Consider the following 20,440-nt stretch of genomic DNA (forward strand, 5'->3'; position numbering starts at 1 on the left):
TCCACCACTAGCGGATATTGTTTGTTTTGGTTCGTTACGTATTGTCGTTAGCTTCACTGTTTTAAAACGTGTCAGCTAGAGAGAGGTTTTCACACCTTTATAAGGAATGTTTGGTTCCTCCCTCTAGTATGACCGTTAGCTTCACTGTTTTAAAACGTGTCAGCTAGAGAGAGGTTTTCACACCTTTATAAGGAATGTTTGGTTCCTCCCTCTAGTATGGCCGTTAGCTTCACTGTTTTAAAACGTGTCAGCTAGAGAGAGGTTTTCACACCTTTATAAGGAATGTTTGGTTCCTCCCTCCAACGGATGTTGGATCTCATAATTCACGCCCTACGCCCTTGAGGTCTCAGCGTTCTCACTAGCACACGATTCGATGTCTGGCTTTGTAAGAAATGTTTCATTCCCTGTGGGATCTCACAATATTTAGTTGTTATTAATCAAGTAGGTGGATCTCTCGTGTACATATACCTCGTATTCATAAATGCATGAAACAAGTTTAATATCAAACACGTCCTCTCGTAGCTTGGCTTGGACTTCGTTAGTTTGTTAATAACATTACTAAAAGATTTTAATATTACAAAGTAAATCTCAAATCTCAAATGGAAAGAAAAAACGGAGTAAAAAACCAAATGTTGAAATAGAGAGAGATCTTTTTCAATGTGAACTACTACTCTGGCGACTCTTCTCTCCGTCCACTGATTCAGGCGCCCACGCGGCGGCCCAAACCACCGCCTGCCCCTTCCAAGCCAAGAAAATTCCGGCATCGGCGTCCTCGCCGTCATCCAACACCGTCCACCCATCCCTATACCTCCTTAAAAGCGCTCGTACGTCGTCGTTTACATCCTCACTAAACGACACCGGTTTGAAACCGCCCTCATGCAAACGACGAGCCCAACGCGCAGCCGTCTCGCGCCTCTCAACACACTCCGCTGGCGCGCGTGCAAGCAAGTCCACGATGGCGCGTCCAGCGGCGCGTTCGAGCATCAACTTTTCATCACTTGTGGAAGGGAAACTTCCGTCTAAGGAATCAAAGTAAACCCTAAACCACCGTAAACATTCTTGAACGTCTTTGACAAAGTCAACGCCGTCGCTATCGAGATCTGCCTGCTCCTCCACCACAGTGATTATCCTCGGCCGCAAAGCTCCGAACAGTGAAATCAGAAAATCGCGGCGGTTGTCGACGGGCGTGACGGAGCGGAAGGCGCCGGCGCAGTTAATGGCAAGGGCTTCGTCGTCATTAACCCCTAACTCCGTGAAATTTAGCTGTGAAATATCGCCGGAGTAATATATTGCTTTGAATTTGAAGGGAACCCCCATAAGCCTCGCGAATTTCTCCATTCTTCTGCTAATTTCTCTCATCACCTTCTGCAAATCCATTAACAATACAATAAGAATTTATTTTATTTAATCTATATATTTCTTAACCATTTCTAAAAGTGGATAAATACTTTTTTTAAATTTATAAAATAAAAATAACTTCCTTATCCATACGACTTCATAACTTCACCAATACACACTATCCATCTCACCTGGTCTAGATTTTATTCAACTTTTGGAAAATCTAAATTTTGGTTCGTAAACTAAACCAGCTTAAAATAGGATTACAACTTAATCTTTATGAACAAAGTATAATTCTTTTTAAAAAATAATTAAAAAATAAGAACAACCAGACAACCCAACCTAAAAACTCAAATTACTTACCCCAATTTGTAAATGTTTGATATTTGAAAGTATAATTTAAATAAGAGCAAAAATAAGAACAACCCGACAAACCCAACCTAAAAACTCGAATTATTGATCCTGATTTGTAAATGATATTTGAAAGTATAATTTTTTTTAAATAATTAAAAAATAAGAACAATAACTTAAAAACTCAAATGACTCATCTTGATTTGTATTTGAAAGTATTACTAATCTTGATTTGTAAATGTTTGATAATTGAAAGTATAATTTTTTTTAAATAATTAAAAAATATGAACAACTCAACTAACTCAACCTAAAAATTCTAATTACTACTGAACGTCATTTGTAAATGTTTGATATTTGAAATTATATATTTTTTTAAATAATTAAAAAATAAGAACAACGGGACAACCCAACCTATAAAGTTGAATTATTGACCCAACAATTAACTTGAAATTTTCAACTAAACTTGTATACACCTTATTATGAATGAGGACTCTATACACCTTATTATGAATGAGGACTCTCCTGAGTGTCCACTTTAAGCATAAGATTTGAGCTTTTGGTTTCTGAAAATGACTCGTACCGATGTAGATGTATTCCTTACTTATAAACTCAGGATCATTATGTTAATTAGCTAATGAGGATAAATTTCAAACCTTATCCGATCTGGCTGCGACTAGTGTCGTGAGCCTAAGGTGTGGAGTTTCGTCTGATCGAGATGCTAGAGCTTCAAGGAAAGTCGGCCATTGAGTACAAAAGGAGTTACTAATATCAATGATATGCAACTTCTTTTCTCCTTCAAAAGCCTCCATGATAACCCCATTTGAAGCAACATGACCAAACGTCATCCATGGACTCACCTCTTGAAACTTCAACACCATTCTTCTCATCGACGCGAAACAAGACCGTTTCTCCGACACCATTGCCAAGGTCCGATAGCACCGTTCACCAGAGTTCGTAACATGACTAAACATAGCTCGAAGAAAGTAAAAAGCCAATTTTTGATCAATGTCGCCATAGGGCGAACCAAGCTCGTTAAGCATCCACATGAGTTGTTGGATTCGAGAAGCGTTGTTATCAACAATGGCAATGGCAATTTGGACGATCAACGTAGAAGCCCAACCATTAGAGAATTCCAAGTTCACGTCTAAAGGGGCGAACCATCGATCAGTCGAATTGACAGTACCTAATAAAAATACGAATAAACAAACGGTATGATATCGTCTATTTTAAACATCTTTTCTTAAATGGTCTCCTACCAATAAAAAAGTATTCCTTACTTATATACTCGTGATCTCGATGGACATGGTCGTTATCAAGACGATGGTTGGAAGAAGAGGAGGCAGAGAAATGTTGTTGATCCACCATGAAGGAGCTGGTGAAGCATTGTTCAGGAGGTGGTGGGTTAAGGAAGCAATGATTTTGAAGATCAACAGAATTCTTGGAGCTGGTGCTTGAGTTGTAAGATTGATCAGAAGGTTGAAGGTTGGAGACAAGCCTGAACAAGGTATCCATTAATAAGAACACTTGAAGAACAGGAGAAAAAAAAAAAGGGAAATTTTGTGGGTTTGATTTGAAAAGGCATGAAATTGGGGAAGAGGAAGTGGAAAAATTGGTGGGTCTGACAAAAGATGATGAAAGTGAAGAAGAAAAGGGTTAGGAAATGTCGAGATCATTTCATAAGTTGGTGCCTTTTGCTTACCTTTCCACTGTTCATCCACTCTTTCTCTCTCTACATTTCTTTATCCAACTATATATTATATTCAACGTAACCATTATACAATATAGTTTTCTTTTAATAATTATCTTATAGAAACTAAGGTTCTATATTCAAAATGTGACTTCTTTAATCATAATATATTATTTTGATTATGCTAAAAGTATGCCAAATGGAGGTTTTGAGGGAGGAGAGAGAAAGGGATATGGTAGAAGTAAAGCTGCCGGCCTGCCTATTATCATCATTTATCTCCGTATCTAAATTTTATTGGATCAAATTGAAATATTTAAATATTTTTCAGATTCAATCTAATTGTTCGGGTTAAAATTACTCTTATCGAATAATGAATCCAACTCAACCTAATATTAATTTTTTGAGTTAGGTTGGTTCGAATTTAAACATTTCTTTTAGATTCAGTCTAATTGTTTGGGGTGAACCAACAATATATATATATATATATATATATATATTTTTTGAATTTGGTTGGTTTGGTTTTTGTTTTTAATAAAAATAAAATAATGCTTCCCAAAAGGCCCGGTAGCAATAGAGAGAGTATATTTTTTTTTTTAATGATAAATTCACAATCATTTCATAAATGAGCGAACGTGACATTTTCAATCCAACACCTACCCTCAAACAAAGTATGCCTCCCCTAATCAATGCTCGACTCCTTTTTCTTTTGCAGTAGTCTTAGTCATTTTTAACAATGCATTTGACCTTTTCTTTTGGATTCCTTTGTTCGGCATTTGAGAATTCTATTGACATGACTAAGTTTAGAGCATGACTTTGATACTATGTTAGATGAACACGACTCTCCACAATGGTATGATATTGTCCATTTGAGCATAAACTCTCCTGACTTTACAACTAAATCTCAATATATATATATATATATATTTGTTTAAGAGAATTTAGGAAGGAACTAAATCTATAAAATTTTCAATAGTGGACGAAATTGATTTGGATTGAATTGAGGGAGTTTTTGGAATCATGGGTTGTTTGAACAATAGAGTTGGTGTGATTGGTTTGGTTTTTGTTTCTTATTTTGTTTGTGGTAAACAAAGAAAGGTTGACAACAACGTTATTGTTTGATAGTACAAAAATAAATGTGTAGGCTTTTGAGGGAGCTTTCTGCTGAAACTTACAAAACCAAAAAAAAAATGAATCTTTCAAAGGTGGGTTTTTCGTTATCATTATGTCTCAAACCCAACTTGGCTCTTATTTGTCTCAATCCTCTTGTCCTCAACCCACTCCTTATAATCTTACATTTTTACATTTTAAAAATATATATATATTTATTTATTTATATTACGGAACAAAACAGAATAAAACGTGTTTGGTGTCGCAATCACACTTGTTTAACAACATGACTTGACGATTGTGTGGTGCTTGTTCTAACCTACTAAACAAGTCAGGCGTACAAAAGATCGAACTTTGCGGACATTCTCGATGTAGTCTTTAGTCTAGAATCACGTTTAGAGAGAGAATGTTTTTTTTTTTTTTAAACAATTTGAAAGAAAGTGTCGTAGATGTGAATTGCATGGAAGACACTTCGACAAAAGAGCTTACAATACTAAGGTGAAGAAGTTTGATATCTAATTGGTCTCTCCTAGAGTACATTTTGGGACATTTTATGTTATGTAGGAATAGACATAATTTTGTCGAAATGTCACACACATAAATTATAATAATAAAATAATACAACATGAAAATAGATAAAAGAGTTCACTATGACATGGACATGCAATCATAGATTTGATTACTTCACTCCTTCCTTCCCTCGTCTAATGGGGAGTTTTCTTATCTCCCGATACATCGAATGCAGAATCCTTAATAGGTGAGGATCACCATTTCTGTAGATACTGAAGTCTCGTCCAAGATTCATAAGGAATCTTAAGAGCCCACTTGAAGAACTAATCTTGGAAGAAAATCTTTATTCAATTCATATAATCTTTCAGAAGCTAGCATCGCTAGTTGACTCCTCTTCGTCGACAACTAGCCAGCAGTTGTCGGACGGGACTTCCTTGCCTTCTACCTACCCGCCTTGTCTTATCTCACCCTTCAAAACTCTACACAAACCCTCGTAACTTAAATCACGCCCTAGACAAACATGACTGTGACACTAAACTTCAAGTAATCTAATGTCGAGTGGCCTCCTAAATTTTTTAAAGAAGCATGTGAGCGAATCCAAAACATATTATAAAACTCGTATGAGTTATCCAACATAGGGAATTTTTCATGTGGAAAACCTTCGTAACAACTATTTTGGAGTCTTCCTCTTAAGGGAATAGAAACGGATGAGGCCTGCAAAAAGAATTTTAATTTAAATCCACACAACCGGATAAACCGGTCAAACTCTTTTTAATTTTATTAATTAATGAAACATCAATAATTACTTGTAAACAATAGTTAATTATATAAGGGTAATGGAAGACCAATTTTTTTTAATATAATTTTATAATGCGATAACATAACGATTAGTTTAGAGTTTAGTCATGTTAATTATTTAACCGTAAATATAGGGACATGTACATCTGTATTGGGTTCATGTCTAGATCGAGTTGGTCGAGCCAAGCAAACTTAGAGACCTGGTATAAATAGAGAACAAGGATATGCCTTTAAGGTATGTCCACTTTGAGTATCGTGTGAACTTTATTTTGGGGTTTTCGAAAAGGCCTCACACCAATGAAGACAGTATTCTTTGATTACAAATGTATGTTCATTTCCTAAATTGGCTGAGGTGGTAGTGGTTAAAAATTAAATAATTTTTAATTGTTATTTTAGTTCATATAGATATAAAGAGCAATTGTCCAAAGCCCAAATCTAAAATTAGTGTTTTGTGGGCTTTTGAATGCAAAGCCGGATATCTGTTACGTGTCCAGGCTTGAGAAACGGAATGGGTGATCAGAGAAACGGCGGCTATGGTGGCGACAGCAGCAGCGGTGAGGAGGACGGTGACGCCCAATGGAGAGCCGCCATCGACTCTGTCACTACCACGTCTGTGTTTCTCTCGTCGTTAACTAATGGTCTTCCTGCTACTTCTACAACCACTGCTTCAAACTCGGACGATGACTCCGAGCTTAATCTCGGTCCTCAACCGCCCAAGCAATATCAAATCAAGGTCTCTGTTGCTTCATTTCTCCTCCATCTCTCCTACCAAGCATTAACCTTCTTTGCCTAGTTTTTCTCGTTCTTTTCTGTGCCTTGGAATGCTTGCGACTCTTTTGAGTTGAAGCTGTTGGAACGAGAAATGATTGGGATATAATGTTATTTATATAATCAAAAATTTGTTCAAGCTAGAATAGAGTGTTCGTGTTTTGGTGATTCGTATGATTTTTATTCAAGGTGCAACAGATGTTGATTGATTAATTTGGTTTGGCCGTGAAGGCTGGGAGTTACTTGGAGTTCCATTTTTTTTGTTACTTGATGACAATGAACTTCAGCAGATTGGTTGCTACTCTGAATCTGAAGCCAATATATTCTTGGCGACTGACTATTTTTATTAGGGGTGTAATTAGCACAATTGAGATTACGGCTTATCAAGTGATACAATTATATACCTCTTTATCATTCGTAATCATTCAAATGCAGTGGCTACAAACATTAGACACTGTTAACTGTATGCCTGTAATTAGACATGTCGAATCCATTTGGATGGATGTGCATCACGATGCTTCGTTAACTGCAGAAACGCTGCACTTGTAATCGTAAACGTGTTTACTGTGCGATTGTCTTTTTGGTGTAACCTATTTTCTTGCCTCCTCCACTTCTTCCCGCATACAAATGCTATCTGCATTGTCATTTCTTACAATATCTGATTGATTTCTTGCAGGCACAGAAGATGTTGGAGAATATTTTGGAAACTACTCTGGAGGTGGTAGAACATTCCACAGCTATTCCTTGTGATGATTCCAAAACCAGTGAAGGTGGAATTCGTTTGTTTAAAAATGCTCCCGTTGGAGTTGTGTTTGATCACATCGGTAAGTAGTTTTAACTGTATTTTCTTATCTGAAGAAGTTAGAAGGCAGAAAAGGTGATATTTGATGCTCGTATATAGGATCCCTAATCTTGGATGTCTTTAACTAATATGAAACTAGTACTTATCATAGTGGTCTATTTCATTGAGCAAGAATTGTTACCTGTGTGAATGTTTCTTGACAACTCCCTTCAATGATTAGTTAAAAAAATGTTGTGAATAGATAACATAGAGAATCAATAATATTTTGTGGGGTAGAAGTTTATCATTAGTCATTACTCATTAGTGAAAGTGAATATAAGGAAGGAAGTTGTGTTTTCAACGTGAGCTAACACAGAAGACATCATCAAATATTTCCAGGATATATACTTCAAAGATTATGGTTATTGGTTTAGTTTGTAGCCCAAATGAAAGTTCTAAAACCACCCACTTCATTTATCTCATCTTTTCTTATGAGAAACCAAGTTTCATTCATAAGATAAAAGAAAAACCACCTACGCTTTGCTCAACCTAACCCAAAGACTTACTTTTAGAGGCTGCTAGAGGAAAATTTAGACCATAAGTTTCTGGTAAAGTTTGTGGTTAGTTAGCCAGTGAGCACTAGATTCCCTGCTCTTTTGGTTTTCATTGTTCAAGGAGTTTACTGTAGGCAGTTGTTGGAATAGAAATGATGACGGGTGGAACTTACATTTTAAAAGGCAACTTTTAGAAGTTAAACTTAATGAATGGGCTCCCTTATCGAAGTTTTTGGAATATAACTCTCCGTATTGGCAGGGGATAGTCAGAGATGGCTGTAAGAGTTTGAAGTCCTCTCTCAAATCAATTATAGCCACATACAGAATCCTAGAGAAAAAACTGGTTGCTTTTGGTTTCAACTTTCAAGTGGAAACTGAAATAATGAAGTGTACCCATAGAATATCAAATTTTTCATTTGGTCATTGCTTTTATTTTATTTATTATTATTTTTTTATGAAAGATAATAATTTCGTTAATGAATGAAATGGAGGAAATAGATGAGTAATGACTCCAAATATCTAAAGGTGTATTACAAGAAAACTTTCCAATTCAAAATAAAAAAAAAGAAAGACTATAATCAAAGAAATGGTGTTTACATTTACACCAATATAAAGCATGAAAAGGAATTAAATCCAAGAATTTATCAAAGGTAGAGAAAGAGTCCTTGAAAATTCTTCCGTTACATTCACCCCATAAAAACCAAAAGGAAACCATGTCGAAAGCAAGCTACAAGATATTCTTTTCTCCATGGAAGGGATGAAGGAAATCCGAATTATTATTAGGCAAAGCCGTAGACCAACCATATGCTTCAAGGATCATAGCCCAATATTGAGAAATATAGGAGCAGTGCCGAAAAAGATGTCCAGGATGTCAGAACTAGCAGAACATATAATGCACCCAGATGGACAAAGATGGATATGAGGCATATGTCTTTGAATTTGATTAACTGCGAAATTGCTCGAGACTAAGCTCACAAGGAAAGATCTTTATCTTCTTGGGATAGGAATCAGTCTAAATCACTTTTTAAAAACCACTTGACTCTTCGTCAAGGAACTCCCTCAAGATCTCTATAAGGGATTTAACTGTAAAAGTGTTGAATGGGTAAAAGGGCCTAAACCAAGAATTGTTACAATGCCAAAAACTGATGGAGGCGAAGAGATAAGAAAGATTGGCCTATTAATTGCTTTTAAATCATTTAGATTGCGTCATAGATCAAATCCCAAGCTTCTTGAGAGACATCCATGCTTCATCATCCATACACCTTGGCCAAGTAGGTAATGGAAAAAGTCGAGGGAAAACCATAGCAAGGACCCCACAACTGAACCAAGAATCATGCCAAAAGGAAGTAGAAAGACCATTATTACCCAAACATCTGTGTGCTCTAGTAGAAAGAAGATCAATCGCTGTACAAATAAAGCACCAAGGGGATTATTGAGAGCCTCCGAATAATCCTTTGCCAAAGATGAATGTCCTCTCAATGATAATATTTAGCCACAATGAATTTGCGCCAAAGAGCATTAACCTCATGCAAAAACCTCCGAACCCATTTTGCCAAGAGGGCTAAATTTTGATGACCAATACAACACAACAGTTTAGGAAGCTGTGTTGTAGCCCAGTTGATGTTGTGCATACCACCCTCTCCTCGCAACCCTCCCCAAAAGAAGTCAAGAAGTGTATCTAGAGTTCTTGGAACCTTCAATTGTAATTTAAATAGAGATAGAAAGTAAGTAGGCGTACTGAAGAGTGGCTTGGATAAGCGTGTGTTGACCACCTTTCGAAATATAAGTATATTTCCAACGACAAAGTTTATGTTGCATTCTCTCAATGACTAGCTACCAAAACTGCGCAGATTTTGAATTTCCTCGCACTGGAAGACCAAGATATGCAAAAGGAGAAACACTTTGCTTATAACCAATAGTTGTGAATTTCTAAGAGGATGAGAAGCAATTTGACCCAAGTTGGCACCATTTGCTACTATTCGGCCAAGACAATCTGACGCCAAAATGAAGAGGAATGGAGAAAGAGTATCATCAGCAAGTTGTAAATGATTCACACATAGCTGTGAGTGTTACCAGCAGGATGAGAAGCAATTCGACCCACGTTCGCACTATGTGCTCATATAAGATAATCTAATACCATAATGGAGAGGAAAGGAGAAAGAGGATCACTGTGGCGAATACCTCAAGAGGGGATGATGATACCTTTTGGTTGTCTATGAATGATAATTGAATAATTAACACTAAGATGCATCCACGAATTCACTTCCTCCAGATTCAACCAAAATCTTTGGCATGAAGAATTGCATCTATAAAATTAGTCAACTTTATCAAAAGCCTTTTCTAAATCCAGTTTAAGCACCACCCTCCTTACGGGAGATAAAGCCAATCATCAACCAACTCATCTGCAATTATGGAGGTACATTAAATTTTTCTGCATTAGTTGAAGGCAAAACACTTTCCAATCTATTTGACAGAACTCATTCTATAATTTTGTATGCACAAGGAATGAGGCTGATAGGGGGGAGTTTGTGACTGATTTGGAGTCCAATTTTTTTTTTGGTATAAGGCAGCTATGGTATAGGTATCATTCAGAGTCAAATTAACAATGCTTGAAGTATAGAAATCCCCAATTATAGTCATAACATCCATCATGTTTAACAGTATTCGAAAAAGCTTTAAAGAATTTATCAGTAAAGCCATATGGGCCTGGGGACATGCTCAAGCCTATTGAAATCATAGTCTGATGCACCTCGCCTTCCGGAAACAAACAGCCTCCAAACCACTTGAATGAGCTTCACTTATTGCATCAATCCACATTGGTTGGTAGGAATTGAATGTCATTATCTTTGGTGAATGAAGTTTGATAAAAATAAGTGAACTCTACCTCAGTTGCACAATACGTAAGTGTAACGACCCTACTTTTCCATTAAAAAATAAGGTCGTTCCTACATGCATTAGGTAATGGCTTGGAAACTTTAGTCAAACATTGGTTTGGAATGAAGAAAAACACGTTGGATCACTTTGTCTTCTACTGACGAACTAAGAGGGGCATTATTCTGCTTGTCTTATATGTTAATGATATTGTTATTACTAGAAATGATACATCTGACATTTTATCTCTCAAAACTTTTCTCCAGTCAGTTTCATACTAATGACTTGGTAACATTGAATACTTCTTAGGTATTGAAGTAATGAGAAACTATAAAGATATTTTTGTGTCACAAAGGGAATATGTGCTTGTTTTGCTATCTGAGACTGGGGAAATGGGGAGTCGAGTGATATATTACTCCAATGATGCCTGATCTATAACTTACAAAAGATGGATAACCATTTAAGATCTTTAGAGACATCAAAGATTGGTTGAAAAAGTTGAATTATCTTACTGTGACATGACCAAACATAGTTTATTCGGTAAGCATTATGAGTTAGTTTATGTTTTCACCTACAATGGATCGTTGGGTTTCATTTCAACAAATTCTAGAATATTTGAAGGTTGCACCTAGACGTGGGATCTTATATAAAGATCATGATCATATGAAGATTGAGTGTGTTTCAGATGCCAATTGGGTAGGATCAAGAGAAGGTAGAAGAGCAACTTATGAATATTGGAGGCAATTTGTTTCTTGACCTAGTTGTAGTATCATAACCAAGCTATCTTTCATATTGCATTCAACCTAGTATTTCATGAGTAAACTAAACATATTGAAATTGATTGTCATTTTGTTTGTGAGAACTATAACAAGGTTGGTGTCTATGTAACAAATTGGACATGATTAGCATGTATGTTCTAGATTGAGGGGAGTATTATATGTGAACTTAGGAGCCTAATAGTATTTTGTCATTTATTGTAATTTTACTATGGTTAGTTTAGGCTCCAGGTTTGTCTATATATAGTTGGCCCTACCGTATAGAATGTAATGATATTCTTCCATATTTGGTCTCATAGTAAGCATACCTACTTTTGTATCTGAACAAAATATGTTTTTAAAAATCGAATGGACGAACTATCTTATCACTGTATAATGGAACATGTAAATAGATAAAAAGCCTACATTTGCAGCCGGCACTGTCTTATGCATGCTCTATCGAAAAGTCATGCATTTTGATTAGGAAAATTTCGTAAGGATCGTAAGAATGTTACATTTACTCTATTCTAAACAGAACACCAAGTATTACAAGCATGTATTTCTGAACGAGATTCTATGTTCATATTTTTTATGCTATGAATTCCAAATGAATTTCTCTGATTGTTATATCTATAATGCCTTCAGATGAGCTTCAACGCCCCACAAAGAAACCAAAAATTCTTCCAGGGAAGGAAATCAACGAGAAATCAAAGAAGGTTATCATCACATTGAACCAAACTCTCTTGTTTGTGATTTATCTATCTACATTTGGTTAATAGTATTTTTCTCTTTTCCTATGACCATAAAGTTCAAACAGCGTATCCAATCCATGGCCATTGAAGGAAAAGATATAATCGCTGCTGGAAACCGTGCGCGCGAGAAGTCAATTGCTAGGCTTGAAGCGAAGGAAGCCGCAGCCAAAGCAGCTGCTAAAGGAGAGGAAGAAAGGGTAGCAGAACTGAAAAAGGTAAGAGGAGAGAAATGGTTGCCATCAATTGCTAGGGAAATGAAGTTACAAGCTCAACGTTGATGTATGGGGGTTTAGATGGCAAATTATTCTGGAGATGATGTTTTATATGAATGCATCAGCTCATGTTCAGTTCAGAGAATTAAGGTTTGTTTTCTTGCCCATAAAATTACCTTAAAAATTTTGAACCTCTTCCTCTTGCATATGATTTTCTAATCATTTTTCGTCTATTGCATGCTCCATTTTGGCTTAAAATTATTTTCCATCGGTACCAATGTTTTGCAACTGATCTATAATGAAAGGTTTATTTGATCTGAAAGGCTTACAAATTTTGTAAGATTGAGATTACTACTTTCGAATTTTGTTTCCTTACTGATCTGCCATGAAATTAGAATTCTCTCATTGTTTTTTTACTTTATTATTCCATTTGTTATATGCACTCATTGATCAATGAAAGTCCAAAACAATTAGGTAGTATTCTATATAACATAATCATCTGTATTTCTTCATTTGTTTGTTAGTTTAGTTTGTAATTAACGATATTTATATTATTTGAAGGACTTGAACTACTACATTCTTTAGGGTTATATGAGTTTTGTTCATACGTTCTGTTAGTTGCACAATATTATTTATTTTGGATGTATTTGCATTAGTTTTTTTTTTTCTTTCTTTCTAATACATGATATTGGAATAACATTATTTTTTTTAGTATTTATTCACTTGTGATATTCGAATATGATATTCGAATGTCATGTTTGTATTTTGCAATTTCAATTTTAATTTCGACTTTATAAACTTAACAAAATAAATGCTTATGAATTAGTATCGAATAAGAACAAATTTTTAGAAATATTTATAAACGGCTTGGTATTTAAATTTTTGTTAAAAATGGCTTATAGATATTTTTTTTTACGCATGTCCAAAATACGAACGATTTCTTATCCATTCTTATGCAATTAAAAAGAAGATATTGCTTGCATGTATTCCGCATAAACGAATGTGTTACTTATTTTCAGGTTGAATTGAGTTGAGTTGTCAACTTAAAAAAAAAATATTAATTTATATTAATAATTAAAATCTCGTAAAATTCAAGTATCAAATGTTCAAAGTCCCATACAGGACTACATTACTAATGTGTTACAAAAATCAAATATTCGTCATTTTCATAAAAAAAAAATCTTAAAAGTATAGTAAAGATGGATAAGGTGTGAACTCGGTTTTTCGGATTCACCCAATTCAATCAAACCCAAACTAAAAAAAAAAAAAATAATAACAATAATCCAATCAAACAACCCTAAAAACTAGTATTTTAAAATGCAAGAGATTGAAAGAAAAATGAGGAAATACATATGAGGGGTATTTTGGTAAATGTGTCTCCGATTTTCTCATTTTCCCAAATATAAAAACTCTACAATTAGGTTTCCCGTCTCTCCTTCGCCCATTCTGAATACTCTCAGATTCAAACAGAGAGACCAAAACCCTAACACGATGAAGTACAATCCCAGGGTCTCAAGCTCCCGCCGCAAGAATCGCAAGGCTCACTTCTCAGCACCGTCGAGTGTACGGCGGGTTCTGATGAGTGCGCCTCTCTCCGGCGACCTTCGCTCCAAGTACAATGTTCGCTCGATGCCGATTCGCAAGGACGACGAAGTTCAGGTCTTAAGAGGAACCTACAAAGGCCGTGAAGGAAAGGTCGTTCAGGTCTACCGTCGCAAGTGGGTCATTCACATCGAGCGCGTTACCAGAGAGAAGGTGAACGGCTCCACCGTCAACGTCGGAATGAATCCGTCGAAGGTTATGATCACAAAGCTCAAGTTGGACAAGGATAGGAAGTCGCTGCTCGATCGTAAGGCTAAGGGCCGTGCTTCTTCTGATAAGGATAAGGGCACTAAATTCACCGCCGAGGATATTATGCAAAGCGTCGACTAATTTTGATGTGGTGACATTTTTTTATAGTTCTGTTAGTTCTATCTCTTTCCCAGTTTTGATATCTTTCTATTTTCCATTTATGTTTTGTTTATTTTGATGCGTAAAGATGAAGACAATGCTTTATTGTTTTGATGCTTTGAGTTCTACTGGAATTTTGGTTATTTTTCAATGCAGTCTCATAAAATACCTTTTGTTAATAACTCTGTTCTTGCTCTTAGAAAGGGGAATTGGTAGTTTTTATTGAGATGATTTAATTCTGTGGCCACAGTGATAATTGTTGAAGAATCTAAGCAATTGTGACTTAACCCTTAACTTTCTGGGTTGCAACTTGCAAATTTTATCAACTTTGCTTGTTGTTGTTATAAAGATTTGAATTTTTGTTGCTTTGAAGCCTTTCCACTGTAGTACTTGTAATTTAGCATCATATAGCATAGCATCCCCAAAGAATTGGTTTATTTTTGAAATGGTATGAAGTTCCCCTACGATAATATACACTCAGGGTAGAATAGAAAACGCCTTTCACATTCCCCTGTGAAGGTTTCCATATCATTTTTTTATATTCTATCAGCTTATTTCTTCAGGAGTTTGACTAGAGTCTAAAAGGGTATGCATTTTGAATTCTGATCATAAAGAATAGCTATTCCTGTGAACATGGAGAGAGTCGAATCATTGATAATGATTTGTTTTTGTTGTCCGAAAATTATGGGTAGAAGTAATGTTCTTATGAATTAACTTTGATCTAGAAAAAACGTTCTTTATTTTGAGAAAGTAGAAATCAGCTTCATTTTATGGCTTATGAGATTCATCATTGCTAATTTATGGGATGCAAATTGATTTCTTAGTGACTAGAAGAATCCCAAACAGGCTGCATGAATGCATGCTGTATACATTCAGGTGCATGAAACTTAATCTTATACCATATATCATCTAACATAGCCATAGGTGTCTGAAATCCGTTTGTACTGCATTTGCATATGTTGCATATGTTAATTTTGCACATCACTTTTTAAGATATGAATTTGGGTGGACTTGGATATAGTCTTTATACTTGAACCTTAGTTCTAGCTTAGTTTCTATATGGTTGAATCTGCTCCCAAGCTTTGAGTATGCATTCTCAAGCACCCTTAGAGGCTATATATACACACTTGCAGTGTCATATTTCTTACTTATGACCAACCCTTCATCCACCTTTCCTCTTGTATTGCAGTTCACCAAGTGATACAGTAGCTTTCTGTTATCTATAGTTCATTATGTGGAAGAAATGACTGATTCTCATAATAATTCCATCCCCTTGTAGTTAAGGTTCATGTACCTAAACAAACAGAGCCCTACTCACTGTGTTTAGGAATAAATTTGAGGCATCCCATTAGTGTAATCCTACTTCCAACCAACGTAGTGGATGCATTTAGTTTTAGTTCTACCATAACCAACCTCAACCCCAAATGATGCAGGGAAGGAATAAAGGCCTTTAATGAAAAAGAAGTGGATGTTACTATCATAGAGATATTACTTGGTTGAAAATGTTGAAAATGTTTCATTTTGGATACCTGATTTTATGACCACTTATTTCATTGTCTGACTTGTTTGTACACACATATTAAATATTTAGTATTAATTAATAAATAAATAAATAATATTACTTGGTTGAAAATGTTTCATTGGAGATGATAAAATGGAAACTTCTGAAACAGGAAAAGCAAGATTTTTTAATATATATATATATATATATATATATATATATATATATATATATATAGATAATATCAATTTTTATCATAAATTTTCAAGTTCATCCAATTGAATTTCAGAACTTTGATAATTGTTGCAATCATTACCTTAATTAAGAGCATGTATTATAGCAATCTGACCCAAATTAAAGAGTCAAAAAGGAATTACAGAAAAATATTTAAATAGGTATTTGCAAAATATTTATTTGTGTGATATATTTGCATATCTGATGATGTAAAAAGTACCCATGCAATAGGCTGATTTAGACACCAGTGAGATTATTTATTTATTTATTGAGTATTATATATAATTTAAAGATGATCATTGTGATTTAACCAAACTATAAAGTTGCCTAATTAATACTTTGAATTCCATAAGTAGACTAAATTGATCTAAAGGAATTATATTTCTTTCGAATGCTTGCAAGGTTTCAATAATATTGATTTTTTTTTTCTTCACAAAATTGATTATCAGGTTAAAAAAGAGGAAACAAAAATTAAATAAGAATTTAGAACATTTTCAACCAAAAAAAATCATTTAACTCTCTCCAACGTAAGAAGATATAAATTGTCAAAATGACCAAAAGCCTCCAAAGTCTAAAAAGGAAAAAAACGAACAAAATAGAAGAGTGGAAAATGAAAATACAGACAATCCAGTGTTAGAGCGCCTAAAAAAATGAATGTGTGGGAGCTACTTACTGAGTGCTCGTTTTCTCGAGCAACGCAAGAATTTGAATGCTTTTCACAAATAAGTTCTCAACAATTATGGCTTGAGAGCAACGGCCAAACCGAACTTGGGAATTCTGTCCAAAGCCTTGGTGTCAATCTCACCAGCGATGGTCAACAAAGATTTTGGAATAATTTCATGCTGGATGAGTGCCCCAAGCTTCCCATTGTTGTCCAGCTTTGCCTTCACCACTGTCAGATGATCAACAGCAATCGACCCTCCTACCGTGAAAGTATTCTCGTTCGTCGAGAATCTTCGTGTAATCTCTCCCACTGCAGAACTCCTTTTGAGCTGATCCAAATGGTGCACGTAAGAAGCTCTTATAGAATCTCCCTTGTCACCTCTATGATTACGGAGAGAAGCTATGAATTAAGGCGTGCAACAGATCCAACATAGTAAAGCAGTTGTAGATTTCACAAAAGTGATTTTCATCCAGTGGGAACGATATCTTACAATATTATCGATGCAGACGAATCAGGTTTTGTCACGCTAATGCCAGCAGTATATTTCGTAAAGTTACCGGAAGTGGTGTCATAACCAGCTTCCCCACCAAAGGCGATGCTTGGAGTGCCAAGAGTGACAGAAACATCAATGAAGGGGTTTTGATTCAAGGCAACTGCAGTTGCTAGGGTTGCGTGATGGTGGAAATACTGAACCTCCAGCTGCAGCAAGAAGGAAAAAATGAGATACATTCCACATAAATTATAAAAAAGATCTACACTCAAATGAAAAGAATCCTCCACTTTACCTTGCCAGAGTTATGATCAGGGAACTTGACTGAAGCAATAGTCTTGGTTGATGGGACAATATCATTCAATGTGATGATAGTAGATATCTGAGAAAAACAAAAGAACGGATAAATATGAAAAACACGAGGATGTGTAGCATGAACCAACCCCAGAAAAAGATATACAGAATTGAAACGAGAGAGGAAGCAAAACAACTCACATTTGATGCTGTATCAACTTTAACATCAAATGTAACATTTCTGTACTTGTATAATGCTGCAACATCCCCAGATGAAAGTCCCCCTTTCTTCACTGCGGTTGATGTGAGGACCTATAAGACGAAGAATACAATAAATTAATATAACTTGACATGAAGTCACTCCATAATTCAACAAACTAACATGCACTAGCAATTGGGGATGGAATCTACAGAGGAAAGGCTCACTCATGGCATATACATCAAACGACTCAAAACTATGATTTCAGCTTTAAAGACATTATCATATAATTCAAGGTAGAGAGTATTCATAGAACACTTGAAGTTTGGAGAAAGAACATAAGACAATAACAGCAGAACTTAGATAAGGTAAAACCTAAATACAATAGCGCAATAACAACATATAACAACTGAAAGCCTGAAATAGCACCAACAGACAGAAGAAATGAAAAAGGTAAGGTTATAAAATGTCTGGTTCAAAATCTTTCAACTTAACAAAAATCCAGCAACATTGCAGATAGCCATTGCTAGTAGATCCTACCAGACATATCTGCCGTAAAGGTCCGCCAACATTTGCTAGGGAAAAATCTATGAATCAACTGCCGAATATTGATCCAATTCAAAACGAAAATAAGACAAACAGTATAATCGCACAATCATCCCAAGCACTCGGAGGCAGAATCACTTCAAGGACAATTTAAAACTACCACATCATTACACAACAGAATACAATTGCAAAAAAAGCGAATCCAATGCAATAACATTGGGAAGCTTAATTAAGGACCTAGACGTTTCGCATCATGGCACAGAGAAATGGAAAAATAATAATAATAATAATAATAATAATAAAAAAAAAAAAAGTGCGGGATTCATACCACTCCAGCATCGCTATAAGTAGAAACAGAGAACTTCTGATCCGAGATGTAGTCCCTCGTCAGAAGATCTGAAAAAATAAAACAGTAATGATCATCAATCTTGCTTCGATTGTAAATCTAGAAGAGAGACAGAAGAATAAGAAGAATACCTTTAGCCTTCTTGCCGATGTCGGAGAAAAGACCGGGCCCCTTGCTCATCTTGGGATCGGAATTGCAGAGAGAAACGAGAGAGAAAGAGAGAGAGAAAGAATTGGGAGAGGAGGAAATGGAGAAACGTAGAATAAAATTTACAGAGAGGAGAGGAGACGATCACTTTCCCCACACCACCAGTTCCGCGATTTTGTTGCCATCTCCCTTCGCTTCCAATATGTCCGTTTCCTACGACTAGGTTACAACAATTTCACATCACATAATATTTATAATTATAATTATAATATTTATAAAAATAAATAAATTAAAACTAATTAATGTCACCGAAATATTTTGTTTATGTAATATTTTTGTATTTTTAAAAGCTTTGCATGGCACATCCCACACACAAGTGCTACCCGACATAGGGGATCAGAAAATGACTTTCGATTTACCTCGACCCTTGTTGCCTTTCTTAACAACCCTCGAGCCTCTTTTGCGCCGCCTTCCTCATAGAAGCCATCGGATTGACCCCTAAGGTTGAATTCCATAGTCGAAAACGTTGTAATAAGAAATACACGAATATCTCCAATAGTTAGTCTATTTCCTTCTAGCAAAAGAAATTAAAAAATTGGATATGCAACGGCCTAAACCCACTTCTAGCAAATATTTTACTCTTTGGGCTTTGCATTTCAGGCTTCTACTCAAGTAGCGTCTGTTAGGGAGAGGTTTATACACTCTTGTAAAAAAAAACTGTTTCTTTTCCATCTCTAACCGACGTGAGATCTCACAATCCATCCCCTTCGAGGCCTAATGTCCTTCCTGGCACACTGCACGGTGTCTGGCTCTGATACCATTTGTAACCGCCCAAACACTTCGTTAGCAAATATTATCCGATTTGGCTCGTTACGTATTCTCGTCAGCCTCACGATTTTCAAAAAAATAATAAAAAACACCCTTAAACTTTTTTAAAAGCCTAAAAAATACTCATACCTTGGTGTACGAACAGAACCATTAGTACCATATTTCAAAAATATTCATAAACTTTCAAAAACAACATTAATACTTTACACCTTTAAAAAAAATAAAATAAAAAGACTGTTTAAGATTATATTAATAACGTTCATTTTTAGTATGAATAATATTAGATTGAAAAAAAAATTAAAATTATTATTAAAGTCAAATAATTAATTACAAGGCTTTTTAAGCATAAATCAAGTAAGCATTGACATAACCTAAGAGTTGCAGCTTAAATGAAAAATACAACTATCTTGACTTTATTTCCACGACCTTCCCAACGATGCCATCTTTCGTACATGTGTGTCTTATCTGTATCTAGAAAAAGAAATATCAAACATGGTTTTAGTATTTAAAAATATTCAGTAAATAGTTTCATTGTTAAGGTCGAAAAATGCAATTATATGCAATCATCGTGGGATCTAAGGTTTTGTGGTGTACAGGGATGTTTCATTGGATTGGGTTGTCCTTATTCAACATGGAAAGGTTATTATATTGTCTAATCAATTAAATGGTTATGAATGCAATTGTCCATTGCACGACCTAAAACTAATGACAATGGTATTTCCGGAGATATTATGGATACATAAATGAAATCTAAATC

The 20,440-nt window shown here is 35.3% G+C and overlaps 3 protein-coding genes and 1 pseudogene across 3 annotated transcripts; 2 read left to right on the forward strand and 2 right to left on the reverse strand.

Annotated features, from left to right (window-relative positions):
- Positions 1-528: 528 nt before the first annotated feature.
- On the reverse strand, positions 529-3,310 carry LOC111795097 (protein SHORT-ROOT). Its single transcript, XM_087123771.1, has 3 exons — positions 2,967-3,310; positions 2,343-2,872; positions 529-1,365 (listed from the first exon to the last, which is right to left on the reverse strand). Exons 1-3 carry the CDS (start codon positions 3,199-3,201, stop codon positions 655-657), a joined length of 1,476 nt encoding a protein of 491 aa, XP_086979897.1. The 5' UTR covers positions 3,202-3,310; the 3' UTR covers positions 529-654.
- A 2,920-nt stretch (positions 3,311-6,230) lies between these two features.
- On the forward strand, positions 6,231-12,835 carry LOC111794698 (uncharacterized). The gene is made up of 4 exons (XM_023676808.2): positions 6,231-6,524; positions 7,236-7,383; positions 12,166-12,236; positions 12,329-12,835. Exons 1-4 carry the CDS (start codon positions 6,255-6,257, stop codon positions 12,548-12,550), a joined length of 711 nt encoding a protein of 236 aa, XP_023532576.1. The 5' UTR covers positions 6,231-6,254; the 3' UTR covers positions 12,551-12,835.
- Positions 12,836-13,907: 1,072 nt separating this feature from the next.
- On the forward strand, positions 13,908-14,585 carry LOC111794598 (large ribosomal subunit protein uL24z pseudogene; annotated as a pseudogene).
- Positions 14,586-16,660: 2,075 nt separating this feature from the next.
- Positions 16,661-19,082, reverse strand: LOC111794631 (mitochondrial outer membrane protein porin 2). The gene is made up of 6 exons (XM_087123733.1): positions 18,840-19,082; positions 18,691-18,758; positions 17,819-17,929; positions 17,619-17,705; positions 17,324-17,532; positions 16,661-17,213 (listed from the first exon to the last, which is right to left on the reverse strand). Exons 1-6 carry the CDS (start codon positions 18,886-18,888, stop codon positions 16,907-16,909), a joined length of 831 nt encoding a protein of 276 aa, XP_086979859.1. The 5' UTR covers positions 18,889-19,082; the 3' UTR covers positions 16,661-16,906.
- Positions 19,083-20,440: the final 1,358 nt, after the last annotated feature.

This window comes from Cucurbita pepo, chromosome 5 (genome assembly GCF_057944985.1).
Source record: "Cucurbita pepo subsp. pepo isolate OVF chromosome 5, ASM5794498v1, whole genome shotgun sequence".
NCBI classification, from domain to species: Eukaryota; Viridiplantae; Streptophyta; class Magnoliopsida; order Cucurbitales; family Cucurbitaceae; genus Cucurbita; species Cucurbita pepo.